Source organism: Heterocephalus glaber, unplaced genomic scaffold (assembly GCF_053883595.1).
Source record: "Heterocephalus glaber isolate CG9 unplaced genomic scaffold, H.glaber_assembly_v1.0 deba00001442, whole genome shotgun sequence".
In the NCBI taxonomy this organism is placed as follows: domain Eukaryota; kingdom Metazoa; phylum Chordata; class Mammalia; order Rodentia; family Bathyergidae; genus Heterocephalus; species Heterocephalus glaber.
Genome location: NW_028258296.1, coordinates 57,384,693 through 57,400,573, shown reverse-complemented (window position 1 = coordinate 57,400,573; position 15,881 = coordinate 57,384,693). Strand labels below are relative to the sequence as shown.

The window sequence follows — 15,881 nt, the reverse complement described above, 5'->3', positions numbered from 1 at the left end:
TTCCAGCAAAGAATCTTGAAGTGAGAAGAGAAAGTTCGGTCCAACTGTCTCTTTTTTTATAAATGGAGAAAATGAAAACAAGGCTAGGAGGTTTGCTCATTTGCTCAAGGACACCGAATTGTTTCTGGGGGGAGCTGGTACCAGAGCACTTTCCTGCCCTTTGGCCAGCACTTCTTCCACTAGACAAGGCTGCCAACAGGAAGCGTCAAGGTCTGCAGCCCCGTGCTTCCTGTCCATTTTCTCCAACATAACATCCCACAGGCCTTTAAACAAGTGCCTAATTGTTCCCCAAAGAATCTCGTCCCCTGGTATGGGTGGTTTTTAAAGTGCATGGGTTAGGCTGGAAGAGTCTGGACTTCTCCACTTTCCCAAGAGGAACAAGTCGGGTCCAACCCCAAGGTTGCCCTCACCATGCAGAAGGGCTGCTGTCTCTCTGTCCAAGATCTCTGGTGCCCCCTGCAGGATTCTCTCAGTCACCAGGGTAGCACAGGACCCCACCAGCTCAACTGACACGTGGCAGGGAGGACAGTGCTTCTGCTCAATGGGTCGGTGGTCCATCACCTCTGCTACTGCCTCCTCCAGAGCTGCGTCACTTCTGCAGAAGGGGAGGTACAAGAAAAGAAATATAGGGGTAGTCTGGCTGCTTCTACCCATCTCCATCTGCCCGCCCTCAATTACGGGAAGTATTGACAGTTTAGGCAAACACAGACTTTTGGTTATTTCTGTCTCTCCTTTAATCCTCTCCAATTCTTTCCTCTGTTGAGTGTGTGTAGGGTTACTGGGGACTGAACCAAGGGAGCACTGAGCTACAGCCCTGACCCTCTTTATTTTTATTATGTCCTTAAAATCCACAGGCTGCCCTCAAACTTGTAATCCTCCTGCCTCAGCCTCCGGAGTAGCTGTGATTAGAAGTGTGTACCCTGATTCTCCATTCCTTTTTTTTTTCTTTCTTTGTTTTTTGGGCAGTGCTGGGGATTGAACCCAGGACCACACCATGCTGGGCAAGTGCTCTGCCACTGAGCTACATCTCCAGTGAGGCCTCAACAATGCTGCATCTGAAGTGCTGTTTAAGTGGAATGTAAGTGGATTCTGAGAAATATCTGCTGCAAATATCCATATATTTACTGTCCTTCAGGATTGCCTTTCTAACTGACATCCCTGATACATTGTAGCCAGGCATGATGGCATCCCCCCTGTAATTCCAGCATCCTGGGAGGCTGAGGCAGGAGGATGACAAGTTCAAATCTAGCCTAGGCAATTCAGTGACTTAGTGAGGCCCTGTCTCCAAATAAAAAAGCAAAAGAGCTTGTTTGGAGGTTCTAGCAGAGCAGCACAGCTACTGGTATATCTTCAATGAACGCAATGCTTCTCATATCTTGGTGGTCATCCTCTTTTACCAAGTGCAGTGCTCATATGGAGCACAGAGAAAGGAAGGGGACACTGTCCAGCCAGCCCTGTCGGCCAAGGCAATTGGTGATCAGTGGGGTGACAGACATCCCAGCCAGATCACCCTCACATCCAAAAGAAAGACAAGAAAAGGCTGGGGATGTCACTTAGTGCAAAGACCCGGGATTCATCTAACCACAAAAACAACAGCCACAAACCTCTCTTGTTCACTCAACCCACCCAATACTCAAATTCCATGCAGCTCACCAGGTCCCAGGGCTTCTACTCTGCATCCTTCTTTTCCAGCCCTGCACGACTGCCTTGTGCTAGGCCCTCTAGACCCCTCAACCACGCTGGACTCTCAACAAACCTCTCCATCCTTCAGCAGCCTCTTAACCAATCACCTCTTCTAACCAGGACCTCCTCAGCCCTTCTTCACAGAGAAAGCAACCTGAGGACCTGGAATAAAATGATGCCAAGTTCCCCTCCACCTCCCCTAAAGTCCAGTCTCTTTAGAAGGCCCACGAGGACTCCACGATCTGGCCCTGCCTATCCCTCTAGTTTTTGTTTTTTTTTTTTTTTTTGGCAGTATTAGGGATTGAACCCAGGGCCTTTACGCTTGAGCTACATCCCTACCCCTTTAAGAAAAAAAAATTTTTTTAAAGCTAAGTGGGGTAGAACTTGAAATCTTTCTGCCTTGGCTTCCCAGAGTGCTGGTACTATAGGGATGTAATCCAGGCTGTCCTGGAACCCACTGTGTAGCCCAGGCTGGACTCAAACTCATGATCTGCCTGTCTCAGCTGCCCAAGTGTGGGGATTACAGGTGTGGGCCACCATGCCCAGCCTCCATGTCCCACTTTCCCACAGACTTTATGCTCCAGCTGCGCAAAACAAATTCCACTTCTCCTAACTTACCAGGCTGTTTCATGCCGGTGTGGCTTTGCTTCTGCTAATTATTCCCTCTGCCTAGAATGCCTTTCCTAATCACCTTCCCTTCCTTCTCAGGGAGCAAATACCTACTCCTCTTCTGAGACTGAAATTCCAGGGTCAACTGCTATTAAACATTTTCAGATGCCCTAAATCTCCATCGGTGGTGTGTAACGAGCCATTCTGTGGCCCTATGTCCCTGCAGTGACAGCTGGCAGGTGCCCCCAGCCCCCAAGACCATGACCAGTTTGCCTCGTTCCCTCTTCTTGGCAGACAGCTTCGTGAGAATAGGGACTATCTCACTTTTATCCTCCAAATAAAATTTCATTGATGAGTGAGTGAACATGCATGAATGCTCTTCGGCTACCTTCTGTCATTTCCTGGTATAACTACAGTGTGCTCAAGGAAAAATAATATACATTTTAAAATTAGCAGCAGAACCAGGCCCAAGCATGGTGGCACAGGCCATAACCCCAGCTAGGTGAGGATGAGGATCACAAATTTGAGGCCATGCTGGGTGTGGTGGCACACACCTATAATCCCAGCACTCAGGAGGCTGAGGCAGGAGGATCACTCCAAGTTCAAGGTTAGCATGGGCTATATAATGAGACCCTGTCATCAAAAAAAGCAAAAAACAAAACAAAAAAAGTTTGAGGTCAGACCGGGCAATTAGATAAAAATTCTTTCTCAAAACAGAAATTTAAAAACAAGCTGGAGGGCCGGGGATTCAGCTCAGTGGTTCCACCACCTGCCTCGCAAGTGCAAGGACCCAGGTTGGATCCCTGGTACCACAAAAAAAACAAAAACAAAAACAAAAACAAAAACACACACACACAAGCTGGGGATATAGCTTAGCTGAGTAAGGTGCTTGCCCAGCATGTCTGAAGCCTGGGCTTCCTCTCTAATACAAAAAAGAGGGCCGGGGATTTAGCTCAGTGGTTCTGCCACCTGCCCCGCAACCGCAAGGACCCAAGTTCGATCCCTGGTACTAAAAACAAAAAAGAAAAAAGATTAGCAGGAGCCAGACAGACTTAGACAAGACTCATCCTCATGTTGCTTTTTTGGGCAGGGTTTTTCCTAGTCATAAATTAGGGGTGGAATTATTATAGTTACACATATTTGTTAGGCATGAACAAGCCAGGCATGGTGGTACACTCCCTAGACACAAATGAGGTATTTATAGACTCCACTATAACACATTCCAAAATCACTAAGAGTCTATGTAGAAAATACCTTTGCTAGCTTTTTAAAAATAGCCAGGTTTGCCGCCTGCCTTGCAAGCACAAGGACCCGAGTTCGATCCCCAGTACCAAAAAAAAAAAAAAAAATAGCCAGGTATGAGTCATCGTGCTGGCACACCCCTATAATCCCAGCATTTGGGAGGCTGAGACAGGAGGAATGCTGCAAGTTCAACACCAGCCTGGGCTATGTTGTGAGTTCAAGACTAGCCTAAACTACATAATGAGACCCCATTAAAAACAAAATTAAAAAGAGTTGCAACCAATTTTACAAAGTTTCTATTATAACAACTCCACCACAAAAATCTTTTTGTTTTGTTTTCTTGAGACAGGGTCTCAATATATAGCCCAGGTTTGGGCTGGGGATGTAGCTCAGTGGCACCGTACCTGCCTCGAAAGCACAAGGTCCTAAATTCAATCCCCGGTACCAAAAATATATATATATAGGGCTGGGGATTTAGTTCAGTGGTTCTAGCACCTGCCTCACAAGTACAAGGACCTGAGTTTGTTTGATCTCTGGTACCAAAAAAAAAAAAAAAAAAAAAAAAAAAATATATATATATATATATATATGTATATATATATGTATATGTATATGTGTATATATATATATATATACACACGTATGTATATATGCTGCCGGGGATTTAGCTCAGTGGTTTCGCTGCCTGCTGTGCAAGCGCAAGGATCCGAGTTCGATCCCCAGTACCAAAAAAAAAATAAATAAATAAATATATATATATATATATATATATATATATATATGCAGCCCAGGTTGGCCTTGAATTTTCGATCCTCCTGCCTCAGCCTCCCACTGGAATTACAGACATCTTCTACCATGCCTGGCCATAAAAAATCTTAACGATAAATGAATCAAAGGCAGATTTGAATTTTTTTTTGTTGTTTTTTTTGTTTTTGAAGACAGGCTCTCACTATGTAGTTCAGGCCAGCCTTGAATTCACTATGATCCTACTGTCTCAGCCTTTTTTTTTTTTTTTTCAAAAAGACACATTTATTCAATGTTATGATCAGATTATTACATTTAGCAATCAACCGCATGGGAGCAAATAAAAGGTCTACATTAAAGCCTTTGTTGGAATGCTTTACACTTTCCACAGAACAGAAACTAAAATAACCTGTTATACAGTCAGTCACACATACAGTTCTCGAGTTTTTTGGCCCATACACATGAGTATTGTCTAAAACATGTCTTCTTTGCAGCAGCTAGGCCCTGCCACCCCTGTGCTTGGCTGAGTTCACAAGTCTGTTGTAACCTGTAGCTTCCCTGTCACTTCTCTGGCTCTCCTCTCCTGCTAACTTTGTTTCCTGGCAGTATTAAAACTTTCTGCCACCGCCATAGCTACTGGTGCTGCTGGAACTGCCACAGCCACCTTGATTTCATGGTCTGGCAAATATTGGCCTCCTCCACCACAGGGCCCAGAGCTTCTGCCTCCAAAGTTGCCTCCCTTCATCGGTCAAAACTTTGAAGATTGATTATTCTAATTGCCAAAATCATTGTAGCCTTTAGCACCTCTAAAAGTGCTTCCATCATTTCCAAATCCATTGTAGCCACCCCCACTGCCACCATAGCCACCTCTACCACGGCTGCCACCAAAGCCACCTTGACCACTGGCTTCCTCTACAACCGAAACTGTCACTGCCACCAAAACCACCTCCACAGCCACCACCAAAATTTCCAGAACCACTTTGACCTCCTTGGCTAGATGAAGCCCTGGCCATCTCCTGTTTTGACAGGGCTTTCCTCACGTCAGTTGTGGCCATTCACAGTATGGGATTTCAGAATGACAGTGTTCTCCACTGAATCATGGTCATCAAAGTTTATAAAAGCAAAGCCCCTCATCTTCCCACTGCCTCAGACAGTCATGATTTCAATCACTTCAATTTTTCTACACTGTTCAAAATAATCTCGGAGGTGATGTTCTTCAGTATCTTCTTTATTTTTTAGGGTTTTTTTGTTTTTTTGGGTATCGGGGATCGAACTCAGGACCTTGTGTGAAGATGTGCTTGTCATTCTTAATAAACAACTAGAGTAAGAATACATAAGAGCAACAGAGTGGTATCTTTATATGATACACAAGTGTATGTTACAAGAATTCCATCAGGCACAGGAGCCTCAGGTTTAAGGTCTCAATGTTAGGCCAAAAAAAAAAAAAGGCATGGTAAAGTTTTTAACATCTAAAATGTCACTCGTCATAAAGGAGGGTGTGATAGAAATTGTCTTTAATAAATCATCATTGAATTTCCCCTCACTTTTCTTCCATTAGACGCTAGGTTTATGTCTGAACATGAAGAAAACATGGTTCCTCTGTGGTCAGTGATGTGAACCAGTCCAGAGTGGAAGCCAGCTGGGGAGACTCCCTGGGGGTTGGTCCATCATTAGTTCCACCGTGAGGAAGGCAAGGGGCCACATTTCTATCAGTCCAAGCCCTTTCCTGGGGCCCAGAGCTAAATCCCCGGCCCCCTTTCAGTATCTTCTTTATGCCACCAATAAAGATCTTCCTCACAGTAAAGTGGGCACCCAGTCTTTGAGAATCTCTCTCGAGACAGCTCTGTTGATTCCACAACTCTTCCATCTACTTTGTGTGGCCTTGTGTTCATGGCGGCATCCACCTCTTCCAGTGGTGAAGTGACAAACCCTGAGCCCCTGGAGTGCTTGATGTTTGGGTCTCTCGTCGCCACACAGTCTGTGAGCATTCCCCACTGCCCACAATGGCTTCTCAGACCCTCATCTGTCGTTTCAAAGCTCAGCCCTCCAATGAAGAGCTTCTGAAGCTGTTCGGGCCCTGAGGAGACTCAGCCATGATGGCAGTCAGAAGAGAGACTAACGATGGTTCCTCGGCGGCATACACTGCAAGAGTGTCTCAGACTCTTGGGTGCTGGGATCACAGGTACGCATCACCACTCCCAGGCAATTTTTGAGTTATTCTTTTTCAGTTTTAACTCACTATATTTCTATTTCATTTTATGGTAGTATATGTATAAATATAAATATATATATATATGTATTTTTTTTTTGGTACTGGGGATCGAACTCAGGACCTTCTGTTCGAGGTGGCAGAACCACTGAGCTAAATCCCCGCCCTGATAGTATATATCTTTATGTCATCAACACATACATATAACTGGAGAACTGATAACATTTGCTCAATTTTTTTTTTCTTTTTTTTCTGAGACAGGGTCTTGCTATGCAGTTTAGTCTGGTCTTGAACTCGAGGTGATCCTCCTGCCTCCCAAGTGCTGGGATTATAGGTGTGCACCACCACACCTGGCTTCTTCCCTCTTTGCTTATATTTCAGTAATTTTGATCTGGTGTGTCCACATCAGTTTAAATTCTCTCTACTTACCTGGGTAGGACATGATGGTCGACAAGAATGAGGGTAAGCAGGCCAGCCTGGTGCAGCACGTGGAGGTCAATCTCATCTCGGAAAATCAACAGGGTCTCTGGTATATGAACCTTCTGAAGGAAGAAGACGTTGTCACCTCGCAGAGGTAGCTCAGAACGTTTTATATTTAAAACTGGTATAAAGACTTCTTCAGCTTCAGTTGTCTGGACGAGAGAGTGAAAAGGGGTATCTCAAAGTTTTGGAAGGCAGGAAACAGTCACAAGGCTGGGCTGGAAGTGTAGCTCAGCAGTGGTAGAGCACACACTCAGAATCCATGAGGCCCAGGGTTCCATGCTGACACCAAAAAAAATAAAAGTAACAAGGGTATTGGGACCAATGGAGACGTGATCTTGGCTAAGTTACCACGTTCCTCAAAGCCACAACTACCTAGGCTATAAAAATAAATAGATGACTGGGCCAGGGATTTAGCTCAGTGGTTTCACCGCCTGCTGTGCAAGCGCAAGGACCCGAGTTCGATCCCCAGTACCAATAAATAAATAAATAAATAAATAAATAGATGAGGGCCGGGGAATTAGCTCAGTAGTTCTGCCGCCTGCCTCAAAACCACAAGGACCCGAGTTCGATCTCCAGTACCAAAAAAAAAAAAAAATCCTAACTAAAAATAAATAGATGATGATCCTTCAGTTACATGGAGGAACTTTGGCACATTACTTGTCTGATATTAGAGAGAAAGACAGAGGGAGAAATAAATGGAGGATAATTTTTTGGAGGGGTTCTGGGCTTTGGACCCAAGAATCTGCACATGCTAAGCACATGCTCTACCTCTGAGCTGCACCCCCAGGCCCAAAAGGATGACTCTTGCCCTCCCCTCCCTGGCAGTGACAGGAAGGTCAACAAGGTAACCACGAGGAAGTCCTGCTTTTCCATGCAATGCTGCACAGATTATAATGGTCCTTAACAGTCAACCTGGATGAGCTCACTAACACCAGAAGGAACCCACAAATATACTGTTTGCAGATTGCTTCATGGTTTATGAGTCCCTCACAACAGATTTCCTCATGTGTTCCTCACAGCAACACTGAAACGTTATTTCGGATGTGACCCAAGACTCAGCAAAAAAAAAAAAAAAAAGACTCAGCAAAGGTAAGGGATTTAACTTACCCTCGGCTAAGTGCTGGTAAATGGCACACCAGGATCTTGAATCCAAATCTTTTCATTCTAGGTACTCACCTTTGTCAGGTAAAAAGCCAAGGCGAGAGCAGATACCATGGAGTCCAAGTCACAGGCTTCATTTCCTAGCACCACATGCAGAGGCCGGGACTCCTGGAGAGGACACAGCGGAAGTGACAGGAGCCTCTCTGTCCATTTCCGTCTATCTTCCACCCTCAGGGGCTTCTCGCATCCTCTCCCCAGCCTCTGGAGCAGCTGGGTCAGCGGCCTGCTGGCCCTCACTGCACAGGTGGGCTCTGAGCCGGAAGGGCCCAAGGGCGTAGCTAAGCCTCAAGGGTTCCACACACACCCAGTTGGTGGAAAGTGCTCTTTTCTTGCTACTCAATTGTCTCCTTAAATGTTACCTTTCAGAAGAACAGGGGTAGAGAATTCTCTGATTTCTTACGCCTCTTGGGCACTCAAATTAGTCAAAAGTAGAACATTTCCGCAGTGGATATAACTAGATCTCTGCTTGCCCCCACTTTCAAAATAGGGAAAATAATTCTTACACTTCTAAATCATGAAAATAGGTGAGGAGGTTCTGGAAATAAAAGTAAAAGTAAGTTCCAGTCCCTTATCCACTTGTCCAGGGAATTCTGCAACCCCTGAGAAGCCCCAGCGAGAGCTACACATAGCCAACAGCTCTCACTGTCCAAGAGGCAGACTCATTAAACAAGTTGCCACCCCTGGAAATTTTATTCTTAAAGCTTTGAAAAGTCCAGCTGCTGATAAGAATGCTGAGGGAGCGATAGATCCTATTATTTTTTTTATATATATTTTTTGGTTCTGGGGATCGAACTCGGGTCCTTGCACTTGCGCAGCAGGTGGCGAAACCACTGAGCTAAATCCCCGGCCCTAGATCCTATTATTAATCCTGGTCTCTTGCATCTCCCTAGCTGTCAAGAGTTTTAAATAAATAAATAAATAAAACATGTATCAAGTGTGCCAGGCATTGCTCTAGTATTTTTGCATCCACTAACCAATCTTTATGAAAAAAAATCCCAACTAATTATTTGCCAGGTGTGATAGCACATGCCTGTAATCCTAGTCCTTGGGAGGCTGAGGCAGGAGGATCACCAGCACTTCGAGGCCAGCCTGGGCTACATAGTGAGTTCAAAGGCCAGCTTGAACTACATAGCCAGACTGTGTCTCAAAAAAAGAAAAAAGTGCCACCAGTAGCAATATGAGTGGAACGGAAGCATATTATGTTTTATGAAATCAGACAGGAACAGAAAGCCAAACACCATGTGTTCTCTATGGAAGCTAAAAAGTTGATCTCAAAAAAGTAGAGACTAGAAGAGTGATTACCAGGTCCTAGGCAGAGAGCGGGGGAGAAAGCAAAGCTAGAGGACAGTTAACACACGGGGTGCAGTTATATAGGAGGAGTGGCATAACTACTGCTGACAAAAATGAAAATATTTCAAAATAGCCTGTAGAGAGGATTTTCAATGTTTTCAACACAGAGAGATAACAGGCTGGGAGTTCGGCTCAGTGGTAGAGTGTGCACTTTCCTAGCACCAAAGGAAAAAAAAGGGGATAAATATCTGAGTGGCAAATATACCAATTACCAATGCAGTCATTATGCGCTGTCTACATGTATTGGAATGTTCACTGCACCCCATGGCTGTACACAATTCTTTTGTCACAACTGGGGGGAAAAAAAATATATATATAGATATATATAGATATATCTATATATATATATATATGCAAAGAGAGGGAACAGCAAGTCTTTTTTTCTTTTGGTACTGGGGATCGAACTCTGGACCTTGCGCTTGTGAGGCAGGCAGTGGAACCACTGAGGTAAATCCCTGGCCCTTTTTTCTTTTGAGGCAATGCCTCTCTGTATAGTCCAGGCTGGCCTTGAACTCACAATGGAGCCCAGGCTGGCCTTCAACTCACAGTGATCCTCCTGTCTCAGCTTCCTGAGTGCTGGGATTACGGGTGTGTGCCATCACGTCTGGCCAGCAAATCTTTCTCCACATTAAACTCTTTTCTAAAACAAAGAGAGCATTGTGTCTCCAGGACTGTCCCTGTCCTGTGGGCACCCCTGACTGCAATTCCCGTCCTGCTATAGGATAAGGCCTCTGTTTCCTGGAGATCAAGGCTGCCCAGATAGCTGTGGTGTAGAGTGAGAGCTGAACACTCCAGCTAAGTGGCTCCAGAGAGCACTTGTCCACTGAAGCACTGAGGGGCCTGTGTGCTCAGGAAAGGGAACCACACAAACATGAGAGGTCACATGGGCCTGACTGGAGGAAAAGAGGTCAGCGGGACAGAAAAAGGCCGAATGGGGTCCAGGAAGCCGGCGGAGAACTCTTCCTCCAACTCAGCTACAGCAGCGCTTCGCCTGAATCAAGACTGGTTGGATCGCAGCACGGAAGGATCACAAAGCAAAGCAGAAGGCAGGGACCAAATACAACCTCACCGCTGAGTGAGGAGAAAGAGCTCCAGAGCCAGGGAAATAACCAACCTCTTGTGCTCGGCTGTGCTCCTGCAGGAACCAAAGGAAAGAACAGAAAGAAGTACAAGACTCTGGGACTTCAGCACACTCGGACCTGGGGCTAGGAAGGGTAGCACATCCGGCCCCTCCCACCATCAGCACCCACCATTACCGTCTGGGTTGTTTGCACCCCAAATCATGATTGAGGACATTCCCACCCTCTGCACTATGTGTTGTTCTTTTGGAAAGCAGCAGAACTGCCACTTGAAAAGATCACAGAATGGGACTGAATCCAGCTCTGCCTCTTATTTGCTGTGGGACTTTGGCTTCTCAAAGCCTCATTTTCTTTTTTTTTTTCTTTTTGGTACTGGGGATCGAACCCAGGTCCTCAGCTTTCGAGGCAGGCAGTGGAACCACTGAGCTAAATCCCCGGCCCATCAGAGCCTCATTTTCTGATATAAAAAATGAGACAAATACTATAACCAAGGTCATGAAGTTTCTTTTGAGCCGGTCTCCCTATGCAGTTCAGGCCTGCCTCGCTCACAGTGATCCTCTTGTCTCAGCCTCCTGAGTGCTCAAACTAAGGCATGCGCCATCACACCCGACAATCAAGGTGTTATGTGGATCAAATGAGACACCAGCTCAGTGGCTGCTCTGTAAACAGTGAAGAAGCCACCTCCCGTCTCCTTTCCCTTCCCCCCGTACCCCCAGCCCTTCTCCCAGGGAAGCCTTCCTCACTACCCAGGCCAAGCAGTCTTCCACTACCCCAGGCCCAGCACTTGTGGCTGTGGGATGGAATTTAACCTCTAGCCTACAGGGCGTCACTATCTGGTCACAGCTGTGCAGCCCAAATCCTTAACATCGATCCAGTCGGGTGGCTCTATCCTTTGTGGTTCAAACCAGAAGACTTTTGGGAAAGGACAGAGGTGCCCTTAAAGATCGTGCTGGGGTAACGGACTGCTCGGCACACTGCGTGTGTGGGTGGCCATCGCTCATTTGGGAAGAGGGTCACACTCAGGCTCTCAAGCTCCGCAACCTGTTTTCTACCCTCAGGGGAAGGGCGCAGGGCAAATACAGCTGTACTTAGCAGCACGAGGAAACCTGAGCTGCCAAGGGAAGAGACAGTCTGAGAGCCACAAGTAAATATTAAGTTTTTCTATCATCCTGCTCTTTTCTTTGTGGCCTCAGTGTGCGGCAGGAAAGGAATTTGAGGTTGGGAAAGTAACTCATTTCGCTTCTGAAGCTGAGTATGGTCTGATAACTACTTAGCAAAACACTTACTGGGGAGGACAAACAGCCAAAGACAAACTCCTCTGCCAGGGCTGCGTTTTTTTTTAGGTACAGGGATTGAATGCATGTTTACTAGGCAAGTGCTTTACCACTGAGCTACACCCTTTTTATGGATCACTGCCATGTGGCACCACATCCAGTTAGGACTACACTTTTTTTTCTGAGACAGGGTCTCGTCACATAGTTGAGGCTGGCCTTGAACCCAGCACACCAGGTGGGGCAGGACTACAAATTTCTGTGGACAGCCAGCCACTCAGGACTTCTACCTCCTGCCTGAGAAGTGTACACAATTGAGCATTCAAAGATTGCTGGGGGCGGTGTGGTGCCACACGCAAGCTTGTGATCCCAGCGCTCAGGGGGCTGAGGCTGGACTGCCAACTAGCCTGGGCTCCACAGAGTTCAAGGCCAGCCTGAACTATACAGGGAGACCCAGTCTCAAAAAGGAAAACAAAAACAAAGACTGCTGGGGACTTTGTCCCTGTATGAATACCTGAACTTGAATGTAGCCCCACCCTGAAGATTGCGCTCTTCTAGAAGTCAAAGATGAGTCAATCTTAATAGGATACTTAAGTAGACAGGAGCCAGAACCACTGAGCTAAATCCCTGGCCCAAGACAGGGCTCCTTCTAAATGGAGCATCTTACTGTCACTGTGGTGGAGGCTATAGAGTTTCTCTGAAAGCACAGAATGAAAATGTGGTACCAACAGGAGACTTGGTGAGATTATTAGCTGTCTCTGTCCTGTACAGAAGCCAAGCATTCACAATTCCCTAAGAAATGTACAGATAAACTATCATTTAATAGAAACACGTGAACTTCATGGTGTCTTTGAAGCATGTCTCTCTTTACACAAACATAACAGGGTGGCCACTGGGGAATGAAGAAAAAGGCTTTTTGATCTTTCTGATTTAATATCTTTTAAAACTTTTAGGGGTGGGGGTACTGGGGATTGAACTCAGGGTCTCTGCACTAAGCTACATCCCCAGTCTTTTTTTATGTTTTTGAAACCAGGTCTCACTAAGTTGTCCTGGTTATGCTCCAATTTGAAATCCTCCTGCTCAGCCTCCCAGACAGCTGGGATTTGAAATGTACGCTATCATGCCTGGTTTATGTGTATTCTTTCCTGTAATTAAAAGCAATTTAGAGCTGGGCATAGTGGTGCATGCCTGTAATCCCAGCACTCAGGAGGCTGAGGCAGGAGGATTGCTGTGAGTTGGGAAGCCAACCTGGGCTACACAGTGAGTTCAAGACCAGCCTGAACTGCATAATGAGACCCTGTCTCAAAAAAACAAAACAAAACAAAACAATCTAAACCATTGGCGTCTGTCCACCACTATGTGCTGATACCTGTTCACTTGATATTCTTTATAGTCTAATTTGCTCCTTTCACCAAACCCTGATGAGACCATGTGATGATGAGTGTTTTAAGGGACAATGTCACCTTTATAAGTGTGCAGGTTTGGAAGAGGATCTAGATCTTGCTCTTTGGGGGATGAAACCAAAGAGAAAAGCCAGGATACCAGCAAAACACTAGAAAAATGAAGTCTTTTCCAGCTTCATAATGTTGCAGAGATGTTACGAGGTGGGTGAGGCACAGTGGAGAGCAGCAGATGCTGGAGTTGATCAGCCAAAGAGAGGGGTTTTGGGTTTTGGTGAGGTTTCAGGTCTACCCTTCACAGAGACTGCTCATTTGGATTATGGGGGTGGGAGTGAAAAATCCAACTCTAGTGCTGAGAATGATACCACAAAAATTCTACTTTAGTCCTCCAATGAGGTCCCTGTGATGCAATCAAAGGTAAGCCAGAATTGGTTGCAAGTTGTCTTATGCATTAAAGCAACTTTCCCCAAATCTGTTTTTCACAAGAAAAAATTTGGTGTAATTGGTGTCAAAATTAAACTTCATCTCAACTCAGTATGAGAACATTCATTTATCCCATTAGCTGAGTATGGTTCAGAAATTAGGTGATTTTTTTAGGATTCGTGGAAAATCAGAATCTATTGTGTAGGGTAACCTGTAAGCACTTAAGATATTTTACATATGTATTTATTTATTTGCAGTGCTGGGGATTAAGCCCAGAGCCTTTGTACTGAGCTACGCCTCCTGCCCTTTTATTATCATTATTATTTCACTTTTTTTTTTTTTTGAGACAGGGTCTTGCTATGCAGTTCAGGCTGACCTTGAACTATGTAGCGGAGGCTGGCCTCGAACTTGCAGTGATTCTCCAGCCTCACTCAGACTTGCTAGTGCTGGGACTACAGGCACGCGCCACCTCAGCGGCCTGTCATTTTTATTTTATTTGGGAACAGGGTCTCATTAACTCACTAAATTGCCTCGGCTGGGCCTGAACTTGCAATCCTCCTGCCTCAGCCTCCCAGAGTGCTGGGATTACAGGCACGTTTAAGTTACCTTAAAAGGAAGACAATCTAGTCTAGGGGCAGTGTTACATCAGGGGACAAGCGACCTCCCAGAGCCTTCTCTGACTGGCTTTTCCCTGCTAACTGCAGATAACAGACCAATGCTAAATGATCAGTCAGCATGGCCGGGTGAGGCCAACTGCCTCAGAAAGCACCCAAAATAAGCTCCAAAGCATTCAATCATGCTTCTGGCTTTGATTCCAAACATACTTTGTGCTTATCCCTTCCAAACAGGGGAGGATTTTTCTGTTATGTGTGAGAGAAACCGGGGGCAAAGGAATGCAGGTTGTGGGCCAACAGACACGGCTGATGTATTCTGCATGTTTGGCTTAAAAACAGCTTTAAAGTAAAACACCGTGACTACCTCTTCTATGTAAGAGTTCGGCCGCCAGAGAGACACCGCGGTCAGGGTAGAAGTGCGCCCGGCGGCCAGGGGCTCCGGGCTGGGAGAAGGAAGGAGCGCGCTCGTGGGCTCGGCGGGTACCGGCGACAGCGCGCAGAGACCCAGACCCATCAGGACCCAGAGCCGGGCCTCCTCCTCCCCGCTCTGGGGCGGATCTCGAAGGCGGGGAACCTAACGCAGGGAGAATGAGCAGTATTTCCTCGCTCGTAAGCCCCAAGCCTGATCAGACCCCACGTGCCCTCCCCACAACTCGGTGATCCCTTCCACACGGACCGTCCGGCTTTCCCAGATCCCATCTTCGTCCTTCCCGGACCCCATCCATGCTCCATTCCTTACAGTCACAGACAGGGATCCGTTACCTGCAGAGCAGCTCGACAACCCTGCAGGTAGTCCTCCATGGTGAAGTCCTAGGGATGCCGTCGGCCCTCGCTGAGGAGAGGCTCTAGGGCGAATGCGCCCCGCCCAGAGCTCAGGGTCTAGAAGCAGGAGTCAGGAGGCGGGACTCGAACCTGCCACAAGGCGATTCGGCCGCCCACCCTGGGAGGAAGTGCGTCATCCCGACGTTACCCCCAACAGTGGAGGAGGCGAAGTTCTGCGCCCAGACTCCTGGGACGTCGTTCCGGAGGTGACAGGAGCGCAGGGCGTGCTGGGAAGTGTAGTCCAGGAGCTCTAAAATCATTGCAACAATTGGAGAATTTCCTTAGGGATTTGACACACAAATGTATATGTGTCACATAATTAACCCATTTTTGTGGCTTCTGATTTTCCTCTCAGACTGCACTAAGTATAGCATCTTAACATATACGACACCAAAAATTCAGTTGTCACTTTACATTTACAACGTGACAAAACAGTTCTCCCTCTTCGTTTTTAGAATTCTCTGTTCACCTAACTGATCTATTGCTACCACTTTTGTAGTTGTACATACAAGAAAAACATTGAAATCATCTTTGAGCTCTCTTCTTAATACCTAGTCTTGCCAACCCTTGCTGTTTCTTCCTCTAATTCTGTAGCTTTTTAAAAAAAATTTTTTTTTAACAGCTTCAGCAGATACCTTCTCATTGCTTTCTTGGACTGCTGTAACCTTGGCATTTTGTGCTCTCCTCTCCTAATTGTTCCAACTGCTCTTTCAGTCTTCAGACTTGCTTAACGCCTCATCCTGCGGCAGCCGGGTAGGTAGAGTTTGGAGGACCCTTCAGAATGGAGGTTC

The 15,881-nt window shown here is 46.2% G+C and overlaps 1 protein-coding gene and 1 long non-coding RNA gene across 11 annotated transcripts in view; one reads left to right on the top strand and one right to left on the bottom strand.

Annotated features, from left to right (window-relative positions):
* The window catches only part of LOC147827799 (uncharacterized), a 20,534-nt gene extending 11,468 nt beyond the window's left edge, over positions 1 to 9,066 (top strand). Inside the window, exons 2-3 of the long non-coding RNA XR_015451854.1 lie at positions 967 to 1,078; positions 6,316 to 9,066. This is a non-coding gene — a long non-coding RNA (uncharacterized LOC147827799). The remainder of the gene's footprint in view (positions 1 to 966; positions 1,079 to 6,315) is intronic.
* Prune1 (prune exopolyphosphatase 1) overlaps positions 1 to 15,881 on the bottom strand; it is a 25,084-nt gene extending 9,203 nt beyond the window's left edge. The window contains exons 1-7 of one of the 10 annotated variants that reach the window (XM_021265913.2): positions 15,726 to 15,881; positions 15,239 to 15,340; positions 15,031 to 15,147; positions 10,596 to 10,616; positions 8,147 to 8,239; positions 6,917 to 7,119; positions 411 to 595 (exon numbers count right to left, since the gene is read on the bottom strand). In XM_021265913.2, coding sequence (XP_021121572.1) covers positions 411 to 595; positions 6,917 to 7,119; positions 8,147 to 8,239; positions 10,596 to 10,616; positions 15,031 to 15,069 — 541 coding nt within the window. In that variant the 5' untranslated portion in view covers positions 15,070 to 15,147; positions 15,239 to 15,340; positions 15,726 to 15,881. Of the gene's footprint in view, positions 1 to 410; positions 596 to 6,916; positions 7,120 to 8,146; positions 8,240 to 10,595; positions 10,617 to 15,030; positions 15,341 to 15,725 lie in introns of those variants that run through there. The other 9 variants (XM_021265915.2, XM_087212758.1, XM_021265914.2 and 6 more) reach the window with 9 other exon arrangements.